Consider the following 13,180-nt stretch of genomic DNA (forward strand, 5'->3'; position numbering starts at 1 on the left):
ATCAATATTCATGAAACTGGAAGGTTGCTCCACGGTGAACGTGTGGCCTGAAACACCCTGCACATACATCCACTTACTTATAATACACATAGGTAGAAAGGCTCAATGCATGATACTGGTTCTAATGTTTAATTCAGTATACCTCCTGTTTTCCATTAAGAATGTGCACCATCTTATGGTCCCTTCAATTCCCGTTTCCTTTCTATGCTTGTTTTGCTCCAAGCAAATATAAGAGCATTACTAAATATGACATTCAGTTATTTTGAAGCTCTGTCCTACTGACAGATTATTGTGTTCTTTATGTCAACATTTATTGAAAACATACCGGTTGTCTGCGTCGTGCTACTGCCGTTATTCCTCAGTCTTGTGCATCAGGGATGTAACCATGGAAATATTGCTGCGAGCACCGAGCTTTGAAGCTGTTCCCTCATTTGGAAACAAGCAGAAGATGCTTTTTCTAATCTTCTAGCATGCGTGCTGCCTTTTTATATTCAAAACAAATCACATTCACGGTTCACTCTCTATTTGCATGCAGTGCCACATCTAGATTAGTATACTTTTTTTTTCTTTCACAGAGCAAGAAACCCACCGAAAATGACATAATACCTAGCCAACTGTTTATCTGTTATATGGTATAGCACTTATTTGACAAATTGAAAATGTACACCCATTCCATTCGCCCTATCACAATAACTTGAGGTATTTTTCAATCAACAATGTCTGAATAACCTTACATTTTCACTGTTAGACACTGCTGTACAACAATCCCATTAAATTGGAGAGCAGTTAGTCATTTTAGTCCTACCGCGAAAAAAAATCCTCACCATAAAAGACATTAAATATAATTAAGAAATTGCTTCTTTTCACAAATGTTTGAATGATTTTCACTCGATCACTGATTTTCAGTTCTGCCTATCCTTACAAGAGTCATGGGGGTGCTGGAACCTATCCCAGCCAATGGTGGGCAGTAGGCCGGGGACAATCTGAATTGGTTGCCAGGCAAACACAGAAATTTTGATAGAATAATTGAAAAAAATATATATATAAAAAAATACACTACACCAATAACTTTGGATATAAAAGTCTGCTTAAATGATACATTTTGGAGAGATAAAAACAGAGACCAAGATAAACCCTTTAAAACCTTTTTCTCACATCAATGTGACCTAAAATTTGTACATTCCTCCCCATCCCTCAAATCTTTCAGAGTGAAGTAAAAATAAACAACTCAGTGATTGGACGCACCTGCTTCAAAACAGCCTGTTCAAATTGAATCTGGAATAAACACCCTAAAATGAAATTAACATTGCTGTTTCGTGTAACTACAGGAACAATTAATGTATATTTTCAAATTCTTGCAAGTTTGTGTACTGCGACATGCACACAACCCTTTGAACAAGAATTGCTATTCCAAATGTATGTCCTCACTTCTATTTTTTCTATATATTTCTGGAATGACCCAGTTTCTTGTGACTTTATTCACCAAGGGGTATAGATATGCCTAACCGATGAGACAGAAAGAAAGAAGAATGGACATATTTGCGTATGACACAGCAAGCAATTTTAATGATAAGCAATGATCAACCTATATCACCTGTGAAAATGAATGAGTCCACATCCCGGCATTAATATTTATAACCCATAATGTTTCCTGTGATAACTAACAATAAGTGTAGTCAAGTGATGCAGGAACCATAGGAAAGGCCAAGCACTGTCCTACCCAATCTTGAGGTAAGCAGATCATATTTTGGGGGGATCAGTATAAAAAATGTCTCCTAAAATTATTTTACGAAAAACTCAATTTCTTGGGAACGTTATCATGTGATTTTTTGAAGGGAAATACATATTGTTGATCCATTATACTCACCAGAAGTTACTCTTCCAACCAGTCTTGTCTCATTGTTAAATTGAAGTAAAAATCTGAGCATGTTGTTCAATGTTGTGATCATCAATCACACACTCAAAAACACAGTTGTCAGATCAATGTCAGCATTTTTATTACTATTATTCAATAATAAGAACATATTTCCCTCATCACCCTTTAGCTTAGTGCAGAGAAACAATATAAATACAAAACTTTCATAGATCTCAATACATAGACTTGAAGCTAATGCTTATTAACATAAAACACAAAAAAATCCCACTCCAAAACAGCTCTTCAATTATTTCTAGAGGAAAAACTAATTCTAATAACTGTAAGTCATTTGGAGTTCAGTCTTCCCTCACAGAACACACCAATAAAAACACCTTTTGAGTGAAACATTATCTAAAAGAATAAAGGTTTAGTGTGGTAATGTGCCATCTCAGTACTCCACTCAAAATATTGGCATAGGCCAGTCCATGTACTAATGTACTAAAACAGCAAAAAACCTTTTCCCCCACTTAAAGTGCTACAAACAAATCAAAATTCACTTAATAGACACCCTAATAAAAGGACTTCCACAATGTTGACAGATCAGGTATAAAAAGTTGTCACTTTAATGAACCGACGAATAAATCCTGAAATTTATATTCGTTGCTAAGATCTAAGCAATAATGTGTTATTAAGCTTATACTAGGAAGCAGCCCAAATGCCAAAATGTGCAAGCACAATCTATGAAAAAAAAAGCAGTGAACATTTTCCATGCATGGAGATACCATAAAATTACACACGCACGCACGCACGCACGCGCACACGCACACGCACACACACGCACACGCACGCACGCACACACACACACACACACACACACACACACACACACACACACACACACACACACACACACACACACACACACACACACACACACACACACACACACACACACACATGCACACACACACACGCACCCTGCTACATAGTTTGCAAGTGATGTTTTTCTTCTGGCTATAGCAACAGAAAAAGTTGAATACATGTTGCCCTTTTCAACAGACCAGGGCACATTTTGTTGCCTCCGGACTGCTTCTGACATCAATAATCAGCTCTGTAGGAATGTTTTCATCAGCTTCAACAAGAGCTTACAGTTGAAAAAGTCATTTTTTGTGCCGCTTTTAAGCTGCTGTCATCAATCCAGTTAATAATTCAGAATCACTACAAAGATAGGATTCGATCAATAATTTGGTTGTTGGTTCTTTGTCCTTTGTAGCTGTTGTCAAACAGACATTATTTTCTTCAGCTTGGTGGTGAATGGGGCTTTTGTTGTCCTTGGATTTCAAAGCGTGGGCCTGAGTCGTTGACATGGAGTGTAAAGAGGAGCCCAAACTAGATCACTGTCCAAACACTTGAAAAACACAACAGCTTGATACTTCAGTGCTCTACTATGGTGATCATTTATTATACAGTTAAAACATAATTATTCATACCGTGGCCAGAAGGGATATTTAACTAAAATTGAACGTGTTCATTGAGTGTTGGCTGAGAAAGTGTTCTTATAATGTTTCGTATTTCTGATCAACCATTTAGTTCCTTTACCGTTTATTCTCACAATTTGTGACTGAATGTCATATTCTTAGAAGTGGTGTTTAAGTGCTGTAGTTTTCATTCCACCAGTTAGGATAGTGTTAAAGTGATTCATTGCCCATTTAGGATGAGATTTATTTAATTACTGCAAGTGAAATTTCAGATGTTTCACATTTTTGGTTATTCAAGAAAGTATATTCTAATGTAATTGAAATATAAACATGTGGTCAATTGTGACATTTTTTTAATTACCTATCCTCATTGCACTACAGACCATAAGGAGAACCATGAGTAAAAGGCAATATGCTGTTTCAACAAAGTCAAAAACATGTGTCGACTTGCCCTCTTCTGTTCAATTTCCTTAAGTCTTAGCCCTGCAGGTCACATTCTCTTTATATAAACTCTAGTGTTACTTGAAATACAATATATTTTATTGGTGAATATTGATTAATATTCTTTCCATAAATGCCTTACAAAATTAGACATACCAATGAGCACATCCGTCATTTGCAGTCCCTGACCGCTCTCCATTCAGAGCGCTCTTATGAACTACACATTTTATGTGTATGTATTGTACATAGAAAGGGATTTTAAGCTAGTATTTCTTTTAAAAAGTATCATCACAATGTGTTTAGCGAAAAGACTTCCATTCATCACAAAGAAAATCACTTGAACTGAATATATGGCCAATGTATAAATATTTTATGCTTAACTTGAGTAACATTCTGGGCTTTGACATCATTAGAATACTGGACTGTTTCACGCAGGAGGTATTATCAGTATTATTATTGTTGTTTATGGCAGTCCACAGCCCCAGTGCTTTTGGTGGTGGCTGTTGGTGCACAACTCACATCAAACACTTCGGTGCAGAATAAATTGGAACCGAAAAAAAAATATCGTTTCGGGTCACAGACAAGAATAACTGCCTTCGAAAGAGCCCAAAGGTGCATGTTACCGAAGTGTGGATGGACATCTCGGACAGTCACACAACAACACACACTGTTCGTTTTCTGACATATGGCAGGATTTCGGAAGTGGACGAACTCCATCTCTTTCTTGAGCATTCTCCTGTCTCACTGCTGTTGCTGCTTCAGGCTGCATACGAACAAACACAGAAAATAATTTGTTAGCCTTGTTTGGTGTCTGGTGTGCGCTCATTTGACAAGTTATGGCTGTTTTTGCCTAGGGCAACATGAATGACACCCACGAGGGAGAAAGCAATTCTGTTTGGAGCACGCTCAGGACAAAGACAAGCAATCTAATTTACCTTTAAATCCATGTCGCCTGCCATTCTTAATCAAGTGCATGACTGCAGAGGATAAAAAGTGCCTAGAAGGTTGAAACCAAATGTGCCAAATGAAATCATATGTACTTTCATACTCTATATGAGCCATTTCAACCATAATCTCCTTTTACAATGTATCACCTGGCTGTACTTCAAATTAAAACAAAGAGCAGCATAAATCCTTATAGTTCATTTTCATTCAAGGCGCCAAAATTAATTTGGCCCTTTAGTGGTCTTTTATCTAAAGCTGCTAATTGTTTGTCATACTGTGTGCGTACACCAAGCACTCATTCTGCTGAAAAAAAGCACTTCCCACTTCATTCAAGACAAAGAGATGAATTAGGCAGAATAAAATCCACTTAATCATGTAGTTGTTAATCACGTATAGACTCCCTGCAGAATATCCAGATTTAAAAGATCTATTATTTCCACTTGTTCTGATCTTTATAGTGCAGCCAAATTTAATAATAAGGAGTCGGGTCTAAATTCAAAGTCCTTTGCGCTGGTTTCGTTTAATATTTCTTTTATCTTACATATTTTATTTAGCAAACAAAGTGGAACAGCAATGATTAAAAAAGGTCTAGTAACTAGTCAGAGTTATGGCTGCTACATTTTTGTTAAAAGATTGTTTCATTTTTCAAGTATAAATTCCTTGTTATTGCTCATAGAAAATGCAACATACTCAAATTTGAACTTACAATTTGAAGTGCAATATTTGCCTTTTATGTTTTTATTAAAGATCCTGCACATTTATGTGCTAAAATATATCTTTTTGCACGCTCGCAAACAACACTTAACTATGGTGGGTCAAATTTTCCAAATATTTTAATTTGATACTTTAATGTCTGCTACTAAGAGATGTAATCCCGGGTTTTCTTTTTGGTATTCATTTCTTTTAAACTAGATACCGCTTACACTATGACCACATTTCAGAAGTAAACTACACATTTCTTCCTAAAGTAGATCAAATGCTACAGATGGAAAATAAATAAATGTTTCAAGAAATAAGGCTGGCGAAAGAAGTACAAGGGAATATTTAATCAAAAAGAGTACCATGAAAAAAAAAATGGAAGCAAACGGGCTGCGCAGTCTATTTTAAACTTCATATCAATTCAGAGAGATGGGATAAACTTTGCAAGTGGGTTCATTGTCAGGGCATGGCTGGTGGCAGCTTCACAAGTTCAACTGCTGAACCAAACTGTAATTTTAGTGTTGATTAGAAATTATTTGTGCAAAAACAGGCAAATTCTGTTCTGAATGAAAATTACCTCTTTTTTCTCTTGTCTGTTAATACACTGTGATAATAGAGAGGGTAACATGCCGCCACGATATTTGATTCAACTCACTCTTTTTGGTCAAATGTTTGCCTCAATCTCTTATCATACCCCTGAGATGTCTCTTTATATTCATTCATTCATTTTCAGTATCTGTACCATTAAGACAATATTTTCGTGGGTGAACAAATTTGTTTACTTGAGATGTCTTCCTGCTTTAAATACAAGAAAACACAAACCAGTTGAATGTCAGAATAAGCACAAAGAAAGGACTAAGCACAGGGAGCTTAACAAAATTAAAGTAAAGCACAATGCACCAAGGTCATGCCATACAAAAGTAGTATGGTCTGTGTGAATTCTTCTTGGGTGAAGATTTTAAGCCCATAATCTGGTCCCTGAGCCACACATGTGTAATGTGACCTATATGAAGATGAGAAATGAATGAGTATACCTAGGAAGTGAAAGTCACCTTGGCACTCCATATTTTCCATGTGTGCCGGGTACAAGAAAGGAATTGGCTGGGAACACTGACCAGTGAGTGACAAATTCAAGGTCTGCCTACCCTCTGTTCTGTTCTTAATACTATCTTGTCAAAAGTAAAGCAAGAGCCTAGTTTTGTTGTTCTTTGTTGGGGCTGACCCCAATAGGTTAAAGCGAAGAAATATTCAACAGAATGAGTTGGAGCCTCTCTTACACTCCATTTGCCCCTCTAGAAAGACCATGACCTGTGTGGAGGTAATGCAGGGTGAATGTCCAGAAATGTATGTTATGTATATGTGGTGCTTGACACGGCAATAAAAAGTTTTGTTCTCCAACCTGAAGATAAGGAGGAATAACACAAAGGTTAGAACACCCAACAAGCAAAGAAAGGGGCAAAAGCTCTCTGCCCAAGCCATGTTGAATGATCGTCATGGCCATGTTTTCAAGCGCTTTTTGTCAATTCCTCATGATTCGCGATTGATCCCTGATTGAAGCAGCACCTTATGTACAAGTTCTCTATCCTATGACAGTACATTGTGCCAGTGGTTAGCGTGTCCGCCACACAGTTCTGAGACTCAGGGTTAAATCCCCGGTGGGTTCTCACCTGCCTGTGTGGAGTTTGCATGTTAGCCCCAAACTTGTGTGGGTTTTCTCCATGTACTCCGGTTTCCTACTGCAATTGGCTGGCAACCAATTCAGGGTATCCCCCACCTACTTCCTATAGTTAGTTGGGATGGGCTCCATACCCCCTTCTGAGAATAAGCGGAATTGAATGAATGAATGATTCAATGGCTGTTAAAATGTGTATAGATTATGCGGAGAAAGTCAATTTGTTTTGTGCACGCACTGATGCTGACTAATTAGCAGGAGCAGCAGACTAAAAAATTGTCCTGTACATCGCCACTGCACTATCGTCAGCATCAAGGACACACCTTGATGCAAATACATAAGCAATGTTTTCAGTATATTTGGGTATTTATAAATAAAGAAGGAAATGGAACATTTCCTTCTCGGATAGACTCCAGCACCCCATGACCATTGCGAGGATAAGCGGTTCAGAAAATGACTGAATGAATGTGAACTTCTCTAAAATGTAGCACTTCGTAGTTGTAATGTATCGGATCATACCTAGAATATTATGAATGATATCATAATGGATGTTAATCATTTTGTGTAAAACAAATTATATTTTATAGAATAGGATTGCATTTACTCATGTAAATATAATCATATGAAAAGTCCTGTCCCCAAATACCTATTACACACTACTTACCAGGGTTGACTCTGCATATTTTATTTGAGTATCACCATGGTCTCACATTGGGAGAGCAAGCAAACCTTGTCTCATTTCATTTTCTCTAATCTAGCATCAACTAATGTGGCACTGGATTGCATGAGATTTCATTTTTTTCTAGCGGGAGTCGACATCCATGTTAGTAAGTAACTGGCAGTATTGCAAAACATTGTCTAGTGAGAAATTGGCCTGCCGAACAGATCTAATTATATCGATGCTATTATCCCAAACAGGTGCAATTACAGTGAGGAGTCTGCTGCGAAAAAGTGGAGGGAAAATGCTGCGTTTCAAATGACCTACAGCTGACGGTGAGAAAAACAGATGTGGGAGACAGATAGAGAAGGCTGGCACATAAACACACCCAGCTGTTTCGGAAAAGAGAAAAATCTGGAGTTGCTTTCCCAATGACACTTCCCAAATGTCCAACACACGTGCAGAGCCATAAATAGGGGCTGAAGAACACATTTTTGTATGCTTGTTTCCTCAGCTAAAGTTAAGCTCCCGCTGTTGTCGACTATGCTTTCATGAGCTTACACTCGATAAAAATCACACAGAAGAACTTTTGTCCACATTTGCATTTAAATCAAAAACATTATTAATAACTTTGCTAGAGTAAATATTTTTCCTTATCTCCCCTAACATTCCCACACTGCCTCCTTTGTCAGATGGAACACTAAGCGCTTTGCAATCGCCACTAAGCCATCGATGGCTCACTAATATTTGGTGGCAAGCTCCACCAAGTACCTGACGCCCCGAGTAGTATCATGGTTGACATTTGTAAAACACAGTCATGTAGTAGGCCAAAAGTTAAGAAAAAAGACAGAGGTTTTATTTATTTATTTTTAACGAACCAAAATGAATGAATGAATTAGTTTGAGCATTAACGCTGCACTTGAGATTTCAGGGAAAAATGTAATGTACTTTAGAATAGCATTAAATTGTTTTAAAGTCCCCCGGCTACGGCTTACAGTTGGCCGGGGTAGGCTCCAGCACCCATGTGAGGAAAAGTGGTATGGAAAAATGAATGAATGAATATTGCGTGCAAGACAAGTAAATTCATTCTTTAGTTAGGGCTACCATGTCTGTAATTGAAAAATCAGTTCATTAATTTTCTGAACCCCTTATCCTCACAAGGGTCATGGAGGGTGCTGGAGCCTATCCCAGCTGACTTTGGGCACCAACCAGGGGACAAGTAGACGGACAACATTCACGCTCACACTCATACCTAGGGACAATTTAGAGCAGGGGTCTCGAACTCAATTTACCTGGGGGCCGCTAGAGGCCGAGTCTGGGTGAGACTGGGCCGCATCAGGATTTCCACAAGAAAAGCACTGATAAAACATTCCAACGTTATCAAATATCTTTATTTTTTAACAAAAAATAATGAATTAAATAAATTAACTTAAAGATGAATAAAAAATAAATCAATCAGTAATACAAAACCAAATAATACTAATGAGCATACAGTAGATATACACTGGCTGGCTAAGTAGAGAAAATGAATTATTTTTATTCCGTTTCAAATGTCTGTATTAACAGCTCTTTAACCTTTAACTTTCTGAACTTGAATGGAACATTGAACATGAAATATTCTGAACACGGCTTCTCTTGCCTACTCCTTGCTGCTAGAGACCTGGCAGCGCTTCTTCTCACATAGTCACATTTGGCTTGAGGGAGGAAGCAGTGGAGACCCTCAGTAGAGCTTGAAGATGCTCATCAGTAAGTCTGGACCTGTGCTTGGACTTATTGAAGTTCAAAGTGGAGAAGAGCTTCTCACACAAGTATGTGCTCCCAAAAAGGCACATGGTCCGCTTGAACCTTCGGGAAAGTTCAGGGAAGCTGGGGGTCAACTCTCTCAAAAATTGCCCAAGCTTGTCTGCTTCTCCACTCACCTCCCTGAACTTGGCTTTGAGTGCAGAGTTGCACTGCAGGTCAATGAGCTCCATTTGAAGCTCAGGAGGGGCATCTTGCACATCAAAGGAGAAGGGGTCCGCAAAAATTTGAAATGTGGCTTTGTGTGTCTTGAAGTCTGCAAATCTGTGATCAAATTCCTCCTGTAGCTTCGAAATGGCCTCAACATACTTCTCACCACTGAATGGTGTGCCTGCATCCACGAGAGCCTTGCATGCTGGGAAATGGCAAAGGTTTGTCTGAGAGAGCTGGGCTTTCCATAACACAAGTTTAGTGCAGAATACTCTCACGTTGTCATAGGCAGCACTGACAAGTTGCCCCTGGCCTTGTAGCTTCTTATTCAGTACATTAAGCTCATGTGTGATATCAACAAGAAAAGCCAAGTCCATGAGCCATTTGGGATCACTGAGCACAGGATCAATCAACTCACAAACGGCGTAGCTAGCTTTGACTGCTGCATTACTGTCTTTGGTAGCCTTCTTGAAGAGATCCTGTTGCCTCAGAAGACGTGTTTTAAGACTGGCAACCTGGTTGGCTCTCTCATCTCCCTGGTATTTTTCGTACCCCTCAGCATGTCTCGTAGTACAATTACGTTTCAAATTGTATTCCTTGTGCACCGCAACTTTTTCAGTGTAAATGAGACACGTCGGGGTGCCCCTGTGTTCAACAAAGAAATATTGCACTCCCCACTTTTCTTGAAACTGTCTGTGCTCATCACCGACCTTTCTCTTCACGGCAGGCTTTGAAAGAGACATCTCTGGGGCTCTGTAATATGTTTTTCCACTTGGAATGAGTCTCGGGTTGATCTTTCACATTCAGTCGCGCGGGTTTGTGGCGCATGTGCACTTTCGCTCTCCGTTTCAATCGCGGAGATGGCTACAGACACTGACACAGGCTGGATCACGGATCATAGCGCCTCATTCAGTTCTATGCTGAGAGCAGCGGAGGAGTGTGCGCGCCGAGCGGAGTGATCGGCCTCACGGCTTCTCCTCCGCCCAGCTGATTGGAGGAATGAATGAGTGAGTGAGCGAGGCACTGGACAGCCCGGCCGATGTCCCGCCCTCCAGAGCCGTATACCTCACCGTGATTGGTTTATTCATCTCCGAACCAAAGTTCCCTCTAATTTTTTGTTGGTCTGAGCAGAAAGACAACCTCCCTGAGCGCACTGAGTACCAGTGTGAGCGACATCATCGGTACTCGGATGATTCGCCTAAAGACGTTTCGCCGACGGACGTTTGACAGACGGGCAGGTCGCCGAATGGACGTTCCACCGAACGTTCATTCGGCCGAACGGAGGTTTCGCCGAAACGGGATTCGAACGCTCGCCCCGCCGGATCGTGTGTGTACAAGTTTTTCAACCTCGGCCCGCGGGCCATATACGGCCCGTTAGGATTTTTAATCCGGCCCGCCGCCGGTGTTGTCCAAATTATAGTAAAAATCAATGTTCGTCTACCATCAATGGCAGTCCGGGAATAAGCACTCTTGGGCAGGCAGATGTAGCAGAACCGAGCCGTAAAATGACAGCAATCGGGTCAAATCCATCCTAAAACAGCATTTAATGATTAAATACAAATACTGGATGATATCGCGATGGAGGCAAAAAAACGTCTATAGACGTCCATTCGCCAAACGGCTCAAAATGCTCTCAAATTCGGTCAAATCCAGCTGAAAACAGCGTTTAATGATTAAATACAAATACTAGTATTTGTATTTAATCATTAAACTAACAAATACTAGTACGACCTGTCCGTCTGTCAAACGTCCGTCGGCGAAACGTCTTTAGGCGAATCATCCGGTCACGACATCATCATTGCTCGCTATCGGCACACCAGTATCACACCTGCCACAAGCAGGTGCATGTCAATGTTCCCTCTAATTTTAAATGTAAAACATGCTGTAAAACAAGAAAAACATGAGTGGACAGAGCTACTGCCACTGGCTGCCACTTAAACGGCGCCATCATGGGGAAAGGGGTAAAAAAAAAAAAAAAAAAAAAATTAAAAAAAAAAAATCGATCTTTCATATTAAGACGGGGGCCGCAAATTATCGTCCCGAGGGCCGCAGTTGGCCCGCGGGCCGCAAGTTTGAGACCCCTGATTTAGAGTATTCAAACATTCTATGTGCATGGTTTGGGGATTTGGGAGGTAAACGGAGTACCCGGAGAAACCCCACCAATACTCAGGGAGAGGATGCAAACTCCCCACAGGACCCCCACAGGATTGAACTGTCGACCTCAGAACTGTGAGGCGGACGCGCTAACCACTTGCCCAGCAGGCCGCCACTATTTGAGAAAATTATGTGTAGTATTTGAAAAGCAGTTTTTATTAGTGCAATTACTCTCATCGTTTTGGAGATAAATGCGTTCAATACTCTAAAACTGAAAAAAAATGTTACAAGACATTGATTTAATTAAAAAACTAATTTGTTTGATACATGGTTAATGTTTTTCCACGGTTGAAAATAGAATAAAATGCAAGTGAAAAGTGTTTCAATCCATTGCTTCACAATTTACTGTGGACAGTCTCACAAAGGAATTTTAAAACAGTCTTTCTAAGATTTGTACGCGTACAGACTGGACTAGAAGAAAAGAAATGTTTTTATAAAAAGTTGTCACATCTTAAATGTGACTATGTGGCCTAAAATAAATGTTTGTCAAAGGGCACTGAGTTGTTTTGATGTTTGCATTCATGTCATGTGGGCAAAAGCTAAAGCGACACATAAAACATTGCCAGTGGAACCTCATGTCATCTCATTTCTACACTCACAGTCCCTTCGAGCTTGTTGTTGAGGGTGTGCGTGAGTATATTTCCATTCATATGTCAGCAGAAAAAGTGACATTTGGCCAAATGTGTTGGACAATACAGCATGACAGGGTTTACACGCTATCACAACTTATTCCAATTTATACTCTGACGCCGAGATGACAAACTGAACACTTATGAGTGAGAAATGATGCCTGCGTGAAGAAAATTGGGATATTTCTTGCAGATTCTCCCATTTCCCAAAACATCGGCGGCAAATACAAGACTATTCCTAGGAAACTATCTTGAGATGTGTTTGGAGTGATCATATATAGTCGTAAATTAGTTGGGGCATAAAAACATTCATAAAATAATCTGTTGTTCTATACCATCTTAGTTCAAAAGACATCATTTTCATTGAAATTGCAATTTGCGAAATATACCGTTACATTTTTCAATTTGCATTCATCACTGGCTGAGTGAGGCAACATTTTCCCCTGTACTGCCTTCTACCATCAACCAAAATTAACGTCACAATGGAATGTGAATACGATATGACCAAAACTGAAAGACTGTGTGTCTGTGGCGACGAGCATAACTATGGGTTGACATAGTTTGACCCCAAAGTTGGCCTATTCTCTTGGATTTATTTTAGCCAGGTGACATTTACGTCCCCCCCAGGTCAGTACTTCCTTGATGTTGATTTTAGTCGACAAAAGGGGACAGTACTGAACGAAATGGCGACCTCCAGAA

General features: G+C 39.6%; 1 protein-coding gene across 3 annotated transcripts in view; it reads right to left on the reverse strand.

Annotated features, from left to right (window-relative positions):
• Window positions 1-4,009: 4,009 nt before the first annotated feature.
• The window catches only part of LOC144084879 (zinc finger matrin-type protein 4), a 53,396-nt gene continuing 44,225 nt past the window's right edge, over window positions 4,010-13,180 (reverse strand). For 2 of the 3 annotated variants that reach the window (XM_077613689.1, XM_077613688.1), the window contains exons 7-8: window positions 4,710-4,771; window positions 4,010-4,537 (exon numbers count right to left, since the gene is read on the reverse strand). In XM_077613689.1, the coding sequence (XP_077469815.1) occupies window positions 4,533-4,537; window positions 4,710-4,771 (67 nt within the window). In that variant the 3' untranslated portion in view covers window positions 4,010-4,532. The remainder of the gene's footprint in view (window positions 4,538-4,709; window positions 4,772-13,180) is intronic. The other variant, XM_077613690.1, reaches the window with a different exon arrangement.

The sequence above is a fragment of the Stigmatopora argus genome, chromosome 11 (genome assembly GCF_051989625.1).
Source record: "Stigmatopora argus isolate UIUO_Sarg chromosome 11, RoL_Sarg_1.0, whole genome shotgun sequence".
Classification (NCBI taxonomy): domain Eukaryota; kingdom Metazoa; phylum Chordata; class Actinopteri; order Syngnathiformes; family Syngnathidae; genus Stigmatopora; species Stigmatopora argus.